Source organism: Myotis nattereri (assembly GCF_964212035.1).
Source record: "Myotis nattereri genome assembly, chromosome: 1".
NCBI lineage: Eukaryota > Metazoa > Chordata > Mammalia > Chiroptera > Vespertilionidae > Myotis > Myotis nattereri.
Genome location: NC_138075.1, coordinates 138748882 through 138763143, shown reverse-complemented (window position 1 = coordinate 138763143; position 14262 = coordinate 138748882). Strand labels below are relative to the sequence as shown.

General features: G+C 40.7%; 1 protein-coding gene across 1 annotated transcript; it reads left to right on the top strand.

Annotated features, from left to right (window-relative positions):
- Window positions 1-5328: 5328 nt before the first annotated feature.
- Window positions 5329-5535, top strand: LOC308525326 (guanine nucleotide-binding protein G(I)/G(S)/G(O) subunit gamma-5-like; the record flags this gene model as incomplete). Its single annotated transcript, XM_081100158.1, has 1 exon — window positions 5329-5535. The coding sequence occupies one exon, from the start codon at window positions 5329-5331 to the stop codon at window positions 5533-5535; it is 207 nt and encodes a 68-aa protein (XP_080956284.1).
- Between the last annotated feature and the right edge of the window lie 8727 nt (window positions 5536-14262).

The window sequence follows — 14262 nt, the reverse complement described above, 5'->3', positions numbered from 1 at the left end:
TTAAGCATAATATTAGAATACTAGAGGCTCAGTGCAAATTTGTGCACAGGTGGGGTCTGGCTGGCCCGCCATGATGGGGACCCATCAGGCTGGGTGGGCAGGGGAGGGCGGGATCACAAATGGTTGACTGGCTGGCCCCACCCCTGATAGAGGTGTTGGGGGCTGATTGGGGGCGGGGCCATCCGGAAGGAGGGGCTGCGGGCTGTTGGGGCCCAGATCAGGCTGGTTGGCTGCTGCAGTGTGTGTCACAGCCACTGGTCATTCTGGTTGTTCTGCCGTCCCAGTCGCTGGGCTTTTATATATATAGATGTATGTATAACTGGCTTCCTCAGTGTTCTAGAAAATCCTCAGCCATTATTGTACAAAGAAATCTGTGCTGCTTCTCACTCTGCAGCACATGAATAGTTAGTTGTTTTTTGAGAAGTAACTTTTGCTTATATGCCTTTGGATTGATGTGAGGTATAGTTTTGAAACTATTGTCTGTTTTTACAACTATTTTGTAAGATGACTATCCTGTCCTTGGGATAGCTCTCTGGAGCTATCTTATATAATAAAGCCCTAATATGCAAATCAACTGAATGGTGAAATGACCAGTCACTATGACACACACTGACCACCAGGGGGCAGATGCTCAACACAGGAGCTGCCCTCTGGTGGTCAGTGTGCTCCCAGAGGAAGAACATCACTCAGCCAGAAGCCAGGCTCATGGCTGGCAAGCACAGAGGTGGTAGCCCGCTCCCTGGGGAGCGGACCTAAGCCAGCAGGAGGACATCCCCCGAGAGGTCCCAGACTGCGAAAAGGTGCAGGCCGGGCTGAGGGATCCCCACCCCCAAGTGCATGAATGTCATGCACTGGGCCTCTAGTACAGCTTATATTTGAGTCATACTATCCCAAATATAGCTTTTATATTTAGTAAAAATTTGTATGTAAGTTTTCATGTATATGGTAAAAGGCAAAACTAAGTTTTGTTTGTTTAGATTTATAAAATTGAATCATCCTTGCAATTCTAGGATTGATCTCATTTTATTGTGGTGAGTGATTTCTTTTTGTACTGTTGACTTATATTTAGTGAGCTTACAGTTCACATTTTGCATTCATCTAACTAAACATGAGTGGTCTGCAGATTGTGTGTGTGTGTTTCTATTACCAGCAGTCTTTTAGTTCTTGCCCTTGCAAGAAGAATTTGCAAGTTTCTATCCTTTCTTATGTTATAGAAAAGTTCATAGAGCATACTAAATTACATCTTATTTAAATGTTTGAAAGAACACCTCCTGCGAGTTCATCAAAACCAGTGCTGATGGTGTGTGTGTATTTGAAGGAAAAGGAGATGTTTTGATAATATTAATTTCTTCTGGGTTTATTGGTCTATTTAGATTTTTCTCTCTCTTGAGGTCAATTTTGTTAGCATCTATTTTTCTAGAAAAATTTTAGCTTGCCTTTCAAATTTATTTGTGGAGTCATGTATATTACTCTTTGATTACCCATTTATTTCTCTGTATGCATTATTTTTCTTTTTCCATTTCTATTCTTGTGAAGTACATACTCTTTATTTTCTTAAATAAACTACTCAATGGTTTATCCTTCTGTTTTTTTTCATTTTCTTTTTAAAGAAGCTACTCTTAGGTTTACTTATTAACTAGAGGCCTCATGCACCAAATTCATGCAAGGGGCTCTGAGGGCCGAGGCAGCAGCCCCAGCCACCACTCCAGCCTTCACAGCGGCAGCCCAGCTTTATCCGGAAGGTCGTCTGGAAGGACATCTGGTCTAATTAGCACATTATGCTTTTATTATTATAGATTCTATTATTTACTGTTTTCTTAGTTTATTTATAGTTGTTCTTTATTTCTTAAATTGACAAAATTCATTTATTTTCTTTGATTTAGGTGTATAAACATTAAGTATTATAAAGTTAGTTTTGTTTTATATTGTTTTTTATGATTATTATTTTCTACCAGTTTTGTAATTTAATTTCATTTTTTGAAGTTGTTTTTTTTTAAAGGGGGTTTTATATATTTCCAAGTGGTTGTTATTTGAAAAACTTAATAATTCTTTGCTTGTCAAATTTAATTGCATAGAAATAAATTTTGTGAAAACCTCAGATTGGCAACTTCATTGATATTTAGTTTTAATATAAAGGGGTCATCTGCCAAATCAAGACTATACACTCTTTGAAGATGTACATGGATTGCCTACTGATAAGAATGAAATTGCTCTTGATGAATTCATAATGTTCAAGTTACTACCTGCCCAAAGAGGATAAATTATATAATTATGACTCATTATATATAATTCTTATTACATTATTTTTTCTTTGGAATGAACAGTTAGGGAGGTCTCTGCCAGTCCTGATCATGAATTGATAGTCTCCATCCTTGTTCATATTTCTCTGGAAGACTGGTCTAGGGAGGAATGCAGCTTGGGTAAACAGCAAAGAGAAGGGACAAGAACACCTTTTCTATTCAACATCTGCCTCCTGGTTAGCAAGAATGGAGGCTACAGACAGTGAGATATGGTAGCAGAACAGTTTGTCATAAGCTAAAGGGAACCAGTTTGCCTGTTACTCCTTGAGAAAGCAGAGTAGGCTCAAAGGGGGTCTGAGTGGCCACAGTCCACTCTGGCAGGTTTGATAGGTACACTGGCAGTATTTCTTTTCCCCATTCGCTCTATTATGAGACTTTCCCAAACACCTCAATCCACAGACTGTGGAGTTTCATTACCTGCCCACCCCATCTTTGAGATTCATTTCAATTCCATAAACAATGCTTATAGCATTTGTTCCGATTCTTTGGACCTCCCCAGAGATTGTGCTCATGGAACCTTGTTACCCCTGAGTCAGCATCAGCAACATAATTTGCAGGTCCCAGTGCAAAATGAAAGCATGGGGCCTGTTCAAAAATCAAGAATCTCCAATGGAAATCGCACAGCATTAAAGTAGGAGCGGGCCTTCCTAAGCACAGGGCTCTGTGAGAGGCTCAGACCATACTCCCAGGAAGCCAGCTCTGCCACCCATGGCCTCCCCAACAGTACCACGGGCGATCAATGTCCCAGGAGCAATGTGGCTAAAACAACCTGAAAGAATCATGGCATGTCAAGAACAAGCTATCAAATCAGTGTCAGTTACAGGAACACAGTTACCCTCCATTTCTGAAATTGAATGGGTATCTTTTAAGAATATTAAGGTAACAGGATGGAAAATCCTTCAGAGACCCTTTGGGCATAAAGCGAGATGTTTTCTTGCCATGTATCCTTAGCCTCACATGCTAGACACCACACCTTATGTAACTCCAATCACTTGAGAAAGCTGCATTGCCCCCTACACTGTGCTGAAAATGTTTATCTTTTGTGTATTTTAACAGCTCATTTACTGCAGTCACCTTTGCTCTCCTCCACTTCCTGTGTCTCCAAAGACCTCATAAGCACCTATAGATGGCAATGTCATGAATTTCTGATGTGATCATGATCATGCTCATGTGTAGTGGAATTCCAGCTACTTATTCCTCGGTGGGTTCTTAGATACTTTCATATGCAGCTATAGACCCAGACCCTAAGGTGGAAACAGGGAATCACCCAAATCACAAAGTCTTTTATTCACAATTACTAAACTAACCTCTACTCTGCTGCCACTGACTGACGTAGGAGCAGGAAGCCTAAAGGGCACGTGCTGATGAGACCACGCACAGGTGGGTGTGAGGCATACATCAGTGTAGTTGACAGGATCTAAGGTCACACTTTCCCAGAGGACTCATGCACGGGCTTTTTCCTAGATGGGGCTCTGTCATAATGGACATAAGGTTTCCTCTGAGGTGATCAAGTTAAAATGAGGCCATCAGGGTGGGCTCTAATCCAATATGACTGGTGTCCTTTCAAGAAGGGAAAATTTGGACACAGACAGATCCAAGCAATGCAGAGAGACACAGGGAGAAGATAGCCATCTATAAGCCAAGGGGAGCGGCCTGGAACAGACCCTTCAGCTCTAGCCCTCAGAAGCATCCAACCCTGCTGACACCATGATTTTGTACTTCTAGCCCAGGGATGGGCAAACTTTTTGACTCGAGGGCCACAATGGGTTCTTAAACTGGACCGGAGGGCTGGAACAAAAGCATGGATGGAGTGTTTGTGTGAACTAATATAAATTCAAAGTAAACATCATTACATAAAAGGGTACAGTCTTTTTTTTTTTTTTTTTTTTTAGTTTTATTCATTTCAAACGGGCCGGATCCGGCCCGCGAGCCGTAGTTTGCCCACGGCTATTCTAGCCTCTAGATCTATGAGACAATACATTTCTGTTGTGTACCGGTAAGCCATCCAGTCAGTGATAGCAGCCTGAGAGAACTCAACACCATCTTAGCTCAGCTGCTGTCAATTTATTGTCACATTAAAAAATAAGAATCATAGGAGTTATTTTTGAGATAGTTTATAGATGAAATAACACATGAGAAAGTGTGCTTTTATCATCAAACCTGCAGTACACACAGAGAACCAGTGACAACTATGAATGCAACACTTGCCAAATAATTTGTTTTAATTATAGAAGCTGTCATGATATGTGTTGCTCTATAATCTTCCTACTTAGAATGTTTGAAAGTCTCTGTTTCAACCTGCTCTCAACCCATGACACTATTGGCTGATAGTGTCACAAAAATGTTTCTCAGTGCCATTTCAAATAGTATTTTTAGATAACATGGTCCTCAAAAAGTCACATGAAAATAACAAGGAAAGTAAAAGATGGAATAATTATTAGGTTAAAGATGGAGCAGAGGCACAAAGATAAGCTAAAATGCATTAATATGATATTTCATAGAAATTGCACTTTTATGCGGCTCTACAAAAGTCCTTAGTGGCCCATGAAAATTCTTACCTTTAAGTGTTTTATGCAATTCCACAGAATAGCTTCCAATGCAAATTCCAATATTCCCTAGAGGCTTTGTTAAAATCTTACAGTTTTTCAAATCCATCAAAATATAACTTGAACATTCTTAATGAATTATGTTTATATTTTAGTGGCTTTGATTTTTCTAAGAACATCAAGATCTCTCTTTTAAATATATTTTAAATTATATGCCTTTAGATATAGTAGCTCAAAGATACAGCTGTCAAATACTATTTGATATTATAAAATAACTAATGCAAGAACAATTATGGGAAATACCGGATAAACTATCAAGCAGTTAGCTCATATCCATCTGTGTTTTTTTAAAAAATGGATTATTTTGAACTATAAGAATAAAGACTTCCCCCGCGTGTGTCGCTGCCCTGCCGTCTGGTCCCGTAAACCCACGACCACCGGCCGACCGCCACGGACAAATCTACTCTGCACTGGCCTGCACCATGTCTGGTTCCTCCAGTGTCACCGCTATGAAGAAAGTGGTTCAACAGCTCCGGCTGGAGGCCAGGCTCAACAGCGTGAAGGTTTCCCAGGCAGCTGCAGATTTGAAACAATTCTGTCTGCAGAATGCTCAACATGACCCCCTGCTGACTGGAGTATCTTCAAGGACCAATCCCTGCAGACCCCAGAAAGTTTGTTCCTTTTTGTAGTAAAATGAATTTTGAAGGTGTTCTAAACCACTGTTCTTGAACTGGTGAATATTCAAAGAGAGCTAAATCTGAAGCCTGTACCAAAAGCTTACCCTATATAACATGTGCCATACTATACAAACTTCCGCTTTTGTCAGTCCTTAACATCTATCTCTCTGAACTTTCATGAATTTCTATTTTACAAGAATGATTACTTTATATACACTAGCAGCAGCATACAAATAAAATACTTAGTATAAAAAGTAAAAAACAACAACAACAACAAAAGAATAAAGACTTAATGAATCCAAACCAGGTGAGGGTTGGATCCCAGAACTGTAATGGCTATTTGCTTAGCTTTGTTTAAATTTGTGCAACATTAGTTCCATTTATTTATTTCCCCTTGGCTGTCTAGGATACTATTCAACTATGAAACAAGGTAGAATCAGAAGAAGCAGAAATATTGTACTCCACTATTTCCTTTTCTACACAAATATTCTTTTATTTCTGAAATGAAAAGTGTGCTCTCCAACTTTATTAAAGGTAGAACATACTATTAGTTAACCAAACTGGAGATCCATAAGAGGAAGAAAAAGTGGAGCTTTTCATTTTCTTTAAATTGCAAGCAATTGCAAGCAATAAGAAAATATTTTTATTATAAGAAAAGTTGAATGAATGGCAGAAAGAGACATGTAGACAGCTGTGAAGATCTATGGTCTCCAAATATGTGACAATAGTCAGCACTTCAGACGCTGCATATCAAGGTATATGTAGGAGACATCTCTTGTTCTGTCTTACCAAGCCTTTTCCTTCTTTCCATAGCAGAACCCCTCTTCATGTAGACATCCACCCTAGCACACAATATCAGGTCTATGGTTCTAGAGAGCTGCTAGCATAGAACACCTCTGCCAGGCCCCAGGAGTGGATGGGTGTGCTACTAACCAAGTCACTGAGGGCTCTTCTCTAGGTATTTTGAATAGCATCTAAAGAGAGTGTAGTGACAACCATTATATAAGAAAAATTTCAGAAAGTGACTGATTAGTCATTAGTTTTACTGAGAAAGTAAAACTAATACCCAAAGTAAAACAGAGATGAAAGATGACCAGAAGAGAGCCTCCAGCAGCAAACTGGCCTTTCTAAGGCACGACAGCCACTAAATTCCCCATATTGCCTAAACTAGTTGGGTTAAACTAATCTCTCTTATAACTGAAACAAGCAACCAAAATCCTTTCTGTCTCTCTCTTTCATTTCCCCCCAAAAGTTAGAAAGAGTTGTTCATATGAATGAATCATTCACAGGGAAAAAGTTACAGTTGTTCTCAACAAACTTTTATATTAAACTTGTATTTGATTTTAATGTGGGGAAAAAAAACCTTGATTTTTGCGCTATCTCTTGAATCTGTTCCTTGCTTTCATTCCCTTCACCATTAGCCCAGTTCCTCATGCTTTCATTTTTCTCCCCGCCGAGATTGCTCTCACCCACCGATAAATCATTATTGCTAAAATCATCGGGGGTTATGCTATTGGTGTGACAATATGCTTGCCCCAACTTATTGGTGTGATATTCAAGGCCATCTTCCCTTCTAGCCACCTGCCTCTATAGTCACCATAGTCCAGCGGTTCTCAACCTGTGGGTCGCGACCCCTTTGGGGGTCGAACGACCCTTTCACAGGGGTCGCCTAAGACCATCGGAAAACACATATATAATTACATATTGTTTTTGTGATTAATCACTATGCTTTAATTATGCTCAATTTGTAACAATGAAATTGGGGGTCACCACAACATGAGGAACTGTATTAAAGGGTCGCGGCATTAGGAAGGTTGAGAACCACTGCCATAGTCCCTCATGTTTGCTCTGTTAGATTTGTCACCATTTCAACAGTGCCACCCTGCCTTTGGCCATGTGCTTATCTTTGCATATCTTAATTCTGCTTATCCTTAAAAGTCCATTTTAAATCGTTGGAGATTTCCTCAGTCTCACTACAGAGAATGAATGGCCTTCTTAACTCTATCTCATAGTATTTCCTTCCTTCTTTTTTGTTAGGTTAGTTGCAAATATCCTTTTTATCTCCAAGCATAGTAAGTTATTTCATGCATTCATTCAACAAGTATTTGGCATCTCTCTGTGTGGGGCACTGGGCTGGACACTGGGAATACAGCAATCAACCTCCTCCTCAAGGAGGATTGTGAGTTTGTTTTTGTAGGACTTGCAACTTAATTATACCACTAAGTATGTAAATAAACTTCAGTGATAGAAACATGAAAAAAGCATAGAGTATTCAAAAAGAGTGTAGGAGCTAGCTCGGTGAAGCCAGGAGAGCTGCACAGGCAGAAGCAGACGTGTAAAGACTATGGGGAAGGAAGGGGCAGGGCTCCTCTGAGAAAATGACAGAGGAGACTGGAGAATGGTGCAGCTAGAAAGGGAATGTGGGGATGCTGGCCGGTCCGTGAGGGCAGCACACAGGGCTCTGGAAGGTCTGAGGTGAATTTGGGCATTATGCTGAGGGCAGCTGGGTACCGGGAAGAGTTCTTGGGTGGTGGGGGGAGTGACATGATGAGCTTAACAGTTTAAAGGACAGATTGCTGTTTAAAGGGAGGGAAGAGGTCTAGGCAGGCCTGTGAGAAGTTGGGGTGGTGATACAGGCCTGAGACAGTGGTGGCAATTGGCAAACAGTGAAGTGGAGTGGCAGTCCTTAGAGAAGTCCACAGGATTTGGTAACTGAGTAGATGGGGTTAGTAGGCGCATCGAGGTCCCTGCGGGACACATCTCTTCTAATGCATATATACTGCCTCATATATACTATGTCTCCATGATGTGTATTGGACTGAACTATTGTAATGTACCCATAACTTACCAAGGATACTCAGCAGTTTATATGATCTCTATATATAAAACCCTAATATGCAAATAGACTGAAAGGCGGAAAAACTGAATAACTATACAACCGGTCGTTATGACGTGTGCTGACCACCAGGGGGTGTGCACAGAACATGGCGGTCATCAGTGGCGAGCATCGGCCGCAGGCAGCAGAGCACAGATCATGGAGGGAGTCGGCCACAGGGGGATGGTGGAGCAGGTGAGCGGGGGTGCCAGACCAAGGCAGGGAACCAGTCGCTGTCATGGGGGCAAGCCTCTGGTGGTTACTGAAAATTCTTTGCTCCTGTGCACCATGGTCCCGCCCGGCACTCGCACCCACTGCTGGCCCCAATTGCTCTGCGGTGTCAGTGAGTGCGAGCAGGGCTGGCGCCATCAACACATGGGAGTGGTGGCGTCAGGAGTAGGGCTGCCAACAGATAGGGGACCCAGGGCCATGGCGGGAGGGGCTGGGCAGAGGTGTGGAGGATAGGCCAAGACCCACCCCTGTGCCCACCACAGCCTCACGGCCCACAGTTCATTTCAAGGTGCACAAATTCGTGCACTGGGCTCCTAGTATACAATAAAGCTAAAACAAATGTGTGTGTGTGTGTGTATGTGTATGTGTGTGTGTGTGTGTACTGCTTAGTTTTAGGTCTTAAATTTGGGATAAGAATTTATCAAAAGATATAAGCGCAAAAAGTTATCATATAAGACCACTCTCACTTAACCCAGACTCGTGCATTTTTATATTTGTTGTTAGAATATTAAAACAGGACTATTAGGAGTGTTCATAAGTTGTAGGTCCCTTGTGGATTCACCTCACAAAATGGCTCTGGGAGTTATTTGTTTCACTGAGACTGTCCTTTTGCCTGGAGCTTTGGAAAATATTTTCATATGACTGTGATTGCTCTCTGTAGTCAATACAGTTAATCATCTTTCCGCTTCAACTAGCAAGTACTTCCCTCTTTTAGCTGTTCCTCCAAATTCACTGATGCCAGATCTAATCTAAAGCTTTAGGCCGTTCACATCTTCTCTTATTGTTCCTATCCATTTAATTGCTCATCTGAAAATAGAACTTCTCTGCATCCCTTAAGATTTCTGTGATAAGATGAACTGAAAAGAAATGAGGAACCATTCTTAACAATTTGGACTAACAACAGAATAATGGCTAGTTAATTTAAGAGTATTATAAGTTTAACTCTCCATTAGCAAAAATCAAATATATGATAACATCTCTAAGCAATTGTATTATCTAGTTAACTTGTCATTGGGTGGGTGATGATTTGACTCCTTAATCTTCATTTTATCAGCCACAGCCTTCCATGGGGTAAACAATTTTCCCATTACAGACAAATGGACACTGGACAGTCCATCCCAAAATGTTATTTCCTTAAAGATTAGAGAAATGGCAAATGCCTGTTCAATGGAAGGAAAGAATCTAAGACAATATAAAGGGTGGATGAGGAGCCTTTTGATGGTTAAAGGGAATAGTAGGCCAGCAGTCATATTAGGACAGTGGTCAGTGGTCCCCAGGCCAGATTGCCCCTTCTCTGAGAGAAGACACCCCTTGGAAATATCCTGTCAATAATGTGGAGTGAAAAGTTGATGGTGACAATGATGTGTATTTGTTGAGGTCCTACCATGGGCACTTTATTACATTACTAGAGGCCTGGGGCATGGAATTCATGTGCAGGTTTGGTGCCCAGGCCTGGCCTGAGATCAGGGCTATCTTCCCCAGCTGCCAGCAGCTGGCCCCGCTCCCTCCCCCCCTCTCCCCACCACTGCCACCCACTCCCGGTTCCCTGTTTGACATTGGGTAATCAGAGCCTGTTGGCCGGGGGGCGGGGGAGGAACCGAGAGGTTGGCCGGCAGGCCCCGATTAGGAGATCAGGGCCTGCGGGCTGGGGGCAGCTCCTGCGTTGAGTGTCTGTGTCTGCCCTCTGGTGGTCAGTGCACATTATAGTGACCGGTCATTTCTGCCATTTGGTCCATTTGCATATTACCCTTTTATTGTATAGGATTACCTTGAGTGCTTGAGTTTGAACTTGTGCTCTACAGCTCACTAACTGTGTGACCTTGGGCAAATTGCTTAATCACTTAGTGTTTCAGTTTTGTGTTCTGTAAAATAGGGATAATAATGTTCTCCACTTTAATCAGGTAGGTGTGTAGATTAAATGGGTTAATATACATAATAGTCATCAAAAGAACCTGGCACAGTAAGTCCTACATAAAAATTCCTGTCAATAAGCCTATGTAAGTTTAGTTGCTATTGTTGTCATTATTATTATCTTCATTATATGTATGGATAAACTAAATTAAGTAAGTTAATCAAGGTATAATGTTAGAAGTGGCAAAGCCAGGATTCAAACTCAGCTCTTTCTCACTGCAAAGTATATATTCTTTCTATTATTTTCCTCCCCTCCCTCAAGAATAGTTCAAATCTAGGCCCTACAATTTACCAGTTTTGAGACCTTGAGCCTGTTACTCCACCCTCAGTTTTCTTATCTGTAAACTAAAATAATACTGTCTCATAAATTTGCTGTGATGATTAAATAAAATGACATGTCAAGTTCAAAGCACAAAGCAGGTAATCAGTACATGTTCATTTTCCCTCCCTTTTTATTGAGACTCTTGAGCCAGTGGCCAAGACTCATAAGAATTTTCCTGCCTGCTTGGTACATCTGCTTTACTCTCTCTTGCAACTGACTTTAATTAGAGGAAGAAAGCTCCAGATGATTTTATTTATTTATTTTTTCAGTTTTTAATTTCTTTATTGATTAAGGTATTACAAATGTGACCTCATTCACTCCATAAACCCTCCCCCCCCCCACACTCATGCCCTCACCCCCCTGTTGTCTGTGTCCATTGGTTGGGCTTATATGCATGCATACAAGTCCTTTGGTTGATCTCTCTCCCTTACCCCCACCCTCCCCTACTTTCCCTCTGAGGTTGACAGTCTTATCGCTACTTCTCTGTCTCTGAATCCATCCCTGTTCATCAGCCTATGTTGTTCACTATATTCCACAAATTAGTGAGATCATGTGGTATTTATCTTTCTCTGACTGGCTTATTTCACTTAGCATAATGCTCTCCAGTTCCATCCATGCTGTTGCAAATGGTAAGAACTCCTTTTTTACCACAGCGTAGTATTCCATTGTGTAGATGTACCACAGTTTTTTATTATTTATTTTTTAAATATATTTTATTGATTTTTTACAGAGAGGAAGGGAGAGGGATAGAGAGTTAGAAACATCGATCAGCTGCCTCCTGCACACTCCCTACTGGGGATGTGCCCGCAACCAAGGTACATGCCCTTGACCGGAATCAAACCTGGTACCCTTGAGTCTGCAGGCTGACACTCTATCCACTGAGCCAAACCAGTTAGGGCTGTACAACAGTTTTTTAATCCACTTTTCTGCTGATGGGCACTTAGGCTGTTTCCAAATCTTAGCTATGGTGAATTGTGCTGCTATGAACATAGGGATGCATACATCCTTTCTGATTGGTGTTTCTGGTTCCTTGGGATATATTTCTTGGGAGTTCCATTTTTAGTTTTTTGAGGAAACTCCATACTGTTCTCTACAGTGGCTCTACCAGTCTGCATTCCCACCAGCAGTGCAAGAGGATTTAATATAAAAAAAAACAGCCTCCTGAAAAAAATCACAATATGATCTTGCTCAGTGGATATAGAAAATGAAAAACACTTCAAAGAACTGACATCATCACACAAATGCGTTTTCATCTGGACTTTGGTTAAAATTGACCTAAATCAGGAGAGTGCTGGTTTCATAGCAAGAGAAGAATGTCATCTAGAAATTGTAAGACTCGTAATGTTGTAATAGTTGTTTAAAGAAAACTCAGAGCCTACTGGAAATTAACTGATTCTTGTACTAAAGGCTCTCCACTAAATAATTCAGAAGTCAGCTATGAAGTGCTTTCATCACTTCTAATACAATTGACTATTAGGCAATTCAGTTAATACCTAACATTTATTATGTGCCAGGTATATTAAATGTTTTATGTATATTATCATGTTTGATCTGCACAATAGCCACATGAGGTAGAAACTATTATTATTTCAGTTAAGTTATACATAAGGAAACCTAATTTGCCCAAGCTTGGCTAAGAAGGAGGTGGAGCTGGGTAGGTAGAGACACCTAATACTTCTCTGAATTGGTTCTACCCTGCTTCCTGGCAACATGGGAAGACTATACTTGCTAGACCCTAGTAGTTAGGCAAAGCCATAGACTCCTCTAGCCAAGGAAGCATAGATGAAAATGGATGCCAAGGTATTTTAATGCTAATGTGTCAATTTCATACTAACTTTTCCCCTTGCCTTGGCAAATTGGGAAGTCACATGTTTAGATGGCAATGTCTCAAGTTGGAAGGAGCCTCAATTCCTGAGACACTGGATAAAGGAGAATCATTATTGACCTGTATCAGGTTTTACATGAAATATAAATAAATACATTTACAATATATTAAACCACTGATTTTTCAAGATTCATTTCTTCCTGTAGCATAACCAAGTACCATTCTAACTAAACACTGTGTTGTTTTATTGGGCAGAACTCAAATTCTTAACAATGTTTGCTAAGAACCCAGCCCTAAAGTTAGTCTTTTAATAATATTTAAGATGCCATTGAAAAGAATTATAGAATGTTTCTACTGTCTTCTCTCAGAAAGTAGACAAGAAGTGACATTTATAGAACCACTTGTTTGAAATCCCTGAAATTTGTGTTGTTGCCTTTCTTCATGTTTGTGAATAAAGGCAGTCATATGATTTGGAGGTGCTACTAATACTCAGCAATGTTTCTATGTCATTGAGCCAAGTTCTCTGCTTGAAATGATGGCTAGTCATAGTAAGGGAGCTGAAACGCAACAGGTTAGGAAACTGAGGCAGAAAATGAAGGAATTGTAAATGGAAAATCTAAAGCTGAGATTCACATTTTCCAAATCCTAGTACCTTGTTCTTACATGGGAGAAAATGACCAAGAAGAGTGCTGAAGAGCCTTGTTAATACTGCCATGATAGAAGAACTTGAGTCACCAGCTGACTCTAGGTTAGTGGTTCTCAACCTTCTGGCCCTTTAAATATAGTTCCTCATGTTGTGACCTAACCATAAAATTATTTTCATTGCCACTTCATAACTGTAATGTTGCTACTGTTATGAGTCATAATGTAAATATCTGATATGCAGGATGGTCTTAGGCGACCCCTGTGAAAGGGTTGTTCAACCGCCAAAGGGGTCGCAACCCACAGGTTGAGAACCGCTGCTCTAGGTTATTTAGAACTGCCCTGTTTGTAACATTCAGTCAGAGGCAATTTCTCTCAGCTGTGGACATTATTGGAGGCCCCCATGGTTTCAAGAACAGATCACAATAGGGCTGCCTTTTTACAGACTTGAAGTTCACTATGTTCCTACCTTTGTGAGACATCTGCTGAGCACACAAAGATGAAGGGGAAACAGAATGGTCTAGAGTGCATGGGTGGTGATAATTATAGCAGGAATGTAAAATAAGAGGACAAAAACATTTCCAACTAAAAAAAAATGTGTGGTTCTATGAGCAAGGGCAAATGAAGTCTCCAGAAGAAGGGGAAACTAGCTAACAGGTAATGTAGGATAAGTGCTGCAGATGCAGATGGCATTGGCTGGACACAAGCCCAATCTTCCATCAGTTAGTCTCTGCTTATCACATAATTTGGTACAATTGTTGAGCAATTATTCTCTTGGCACAAGGATGATAAATATCTCGTGTGCAAGATATTTCCTAGGAGAAAATTAGCTTTTTTTGGATGGTGCATGAATCTTTCCAGTCCTTTAATCTGTACTGATTAAATGTACATATAATCCACAAAATGACTCTCTGGTGTCTTAAGAATATGAAC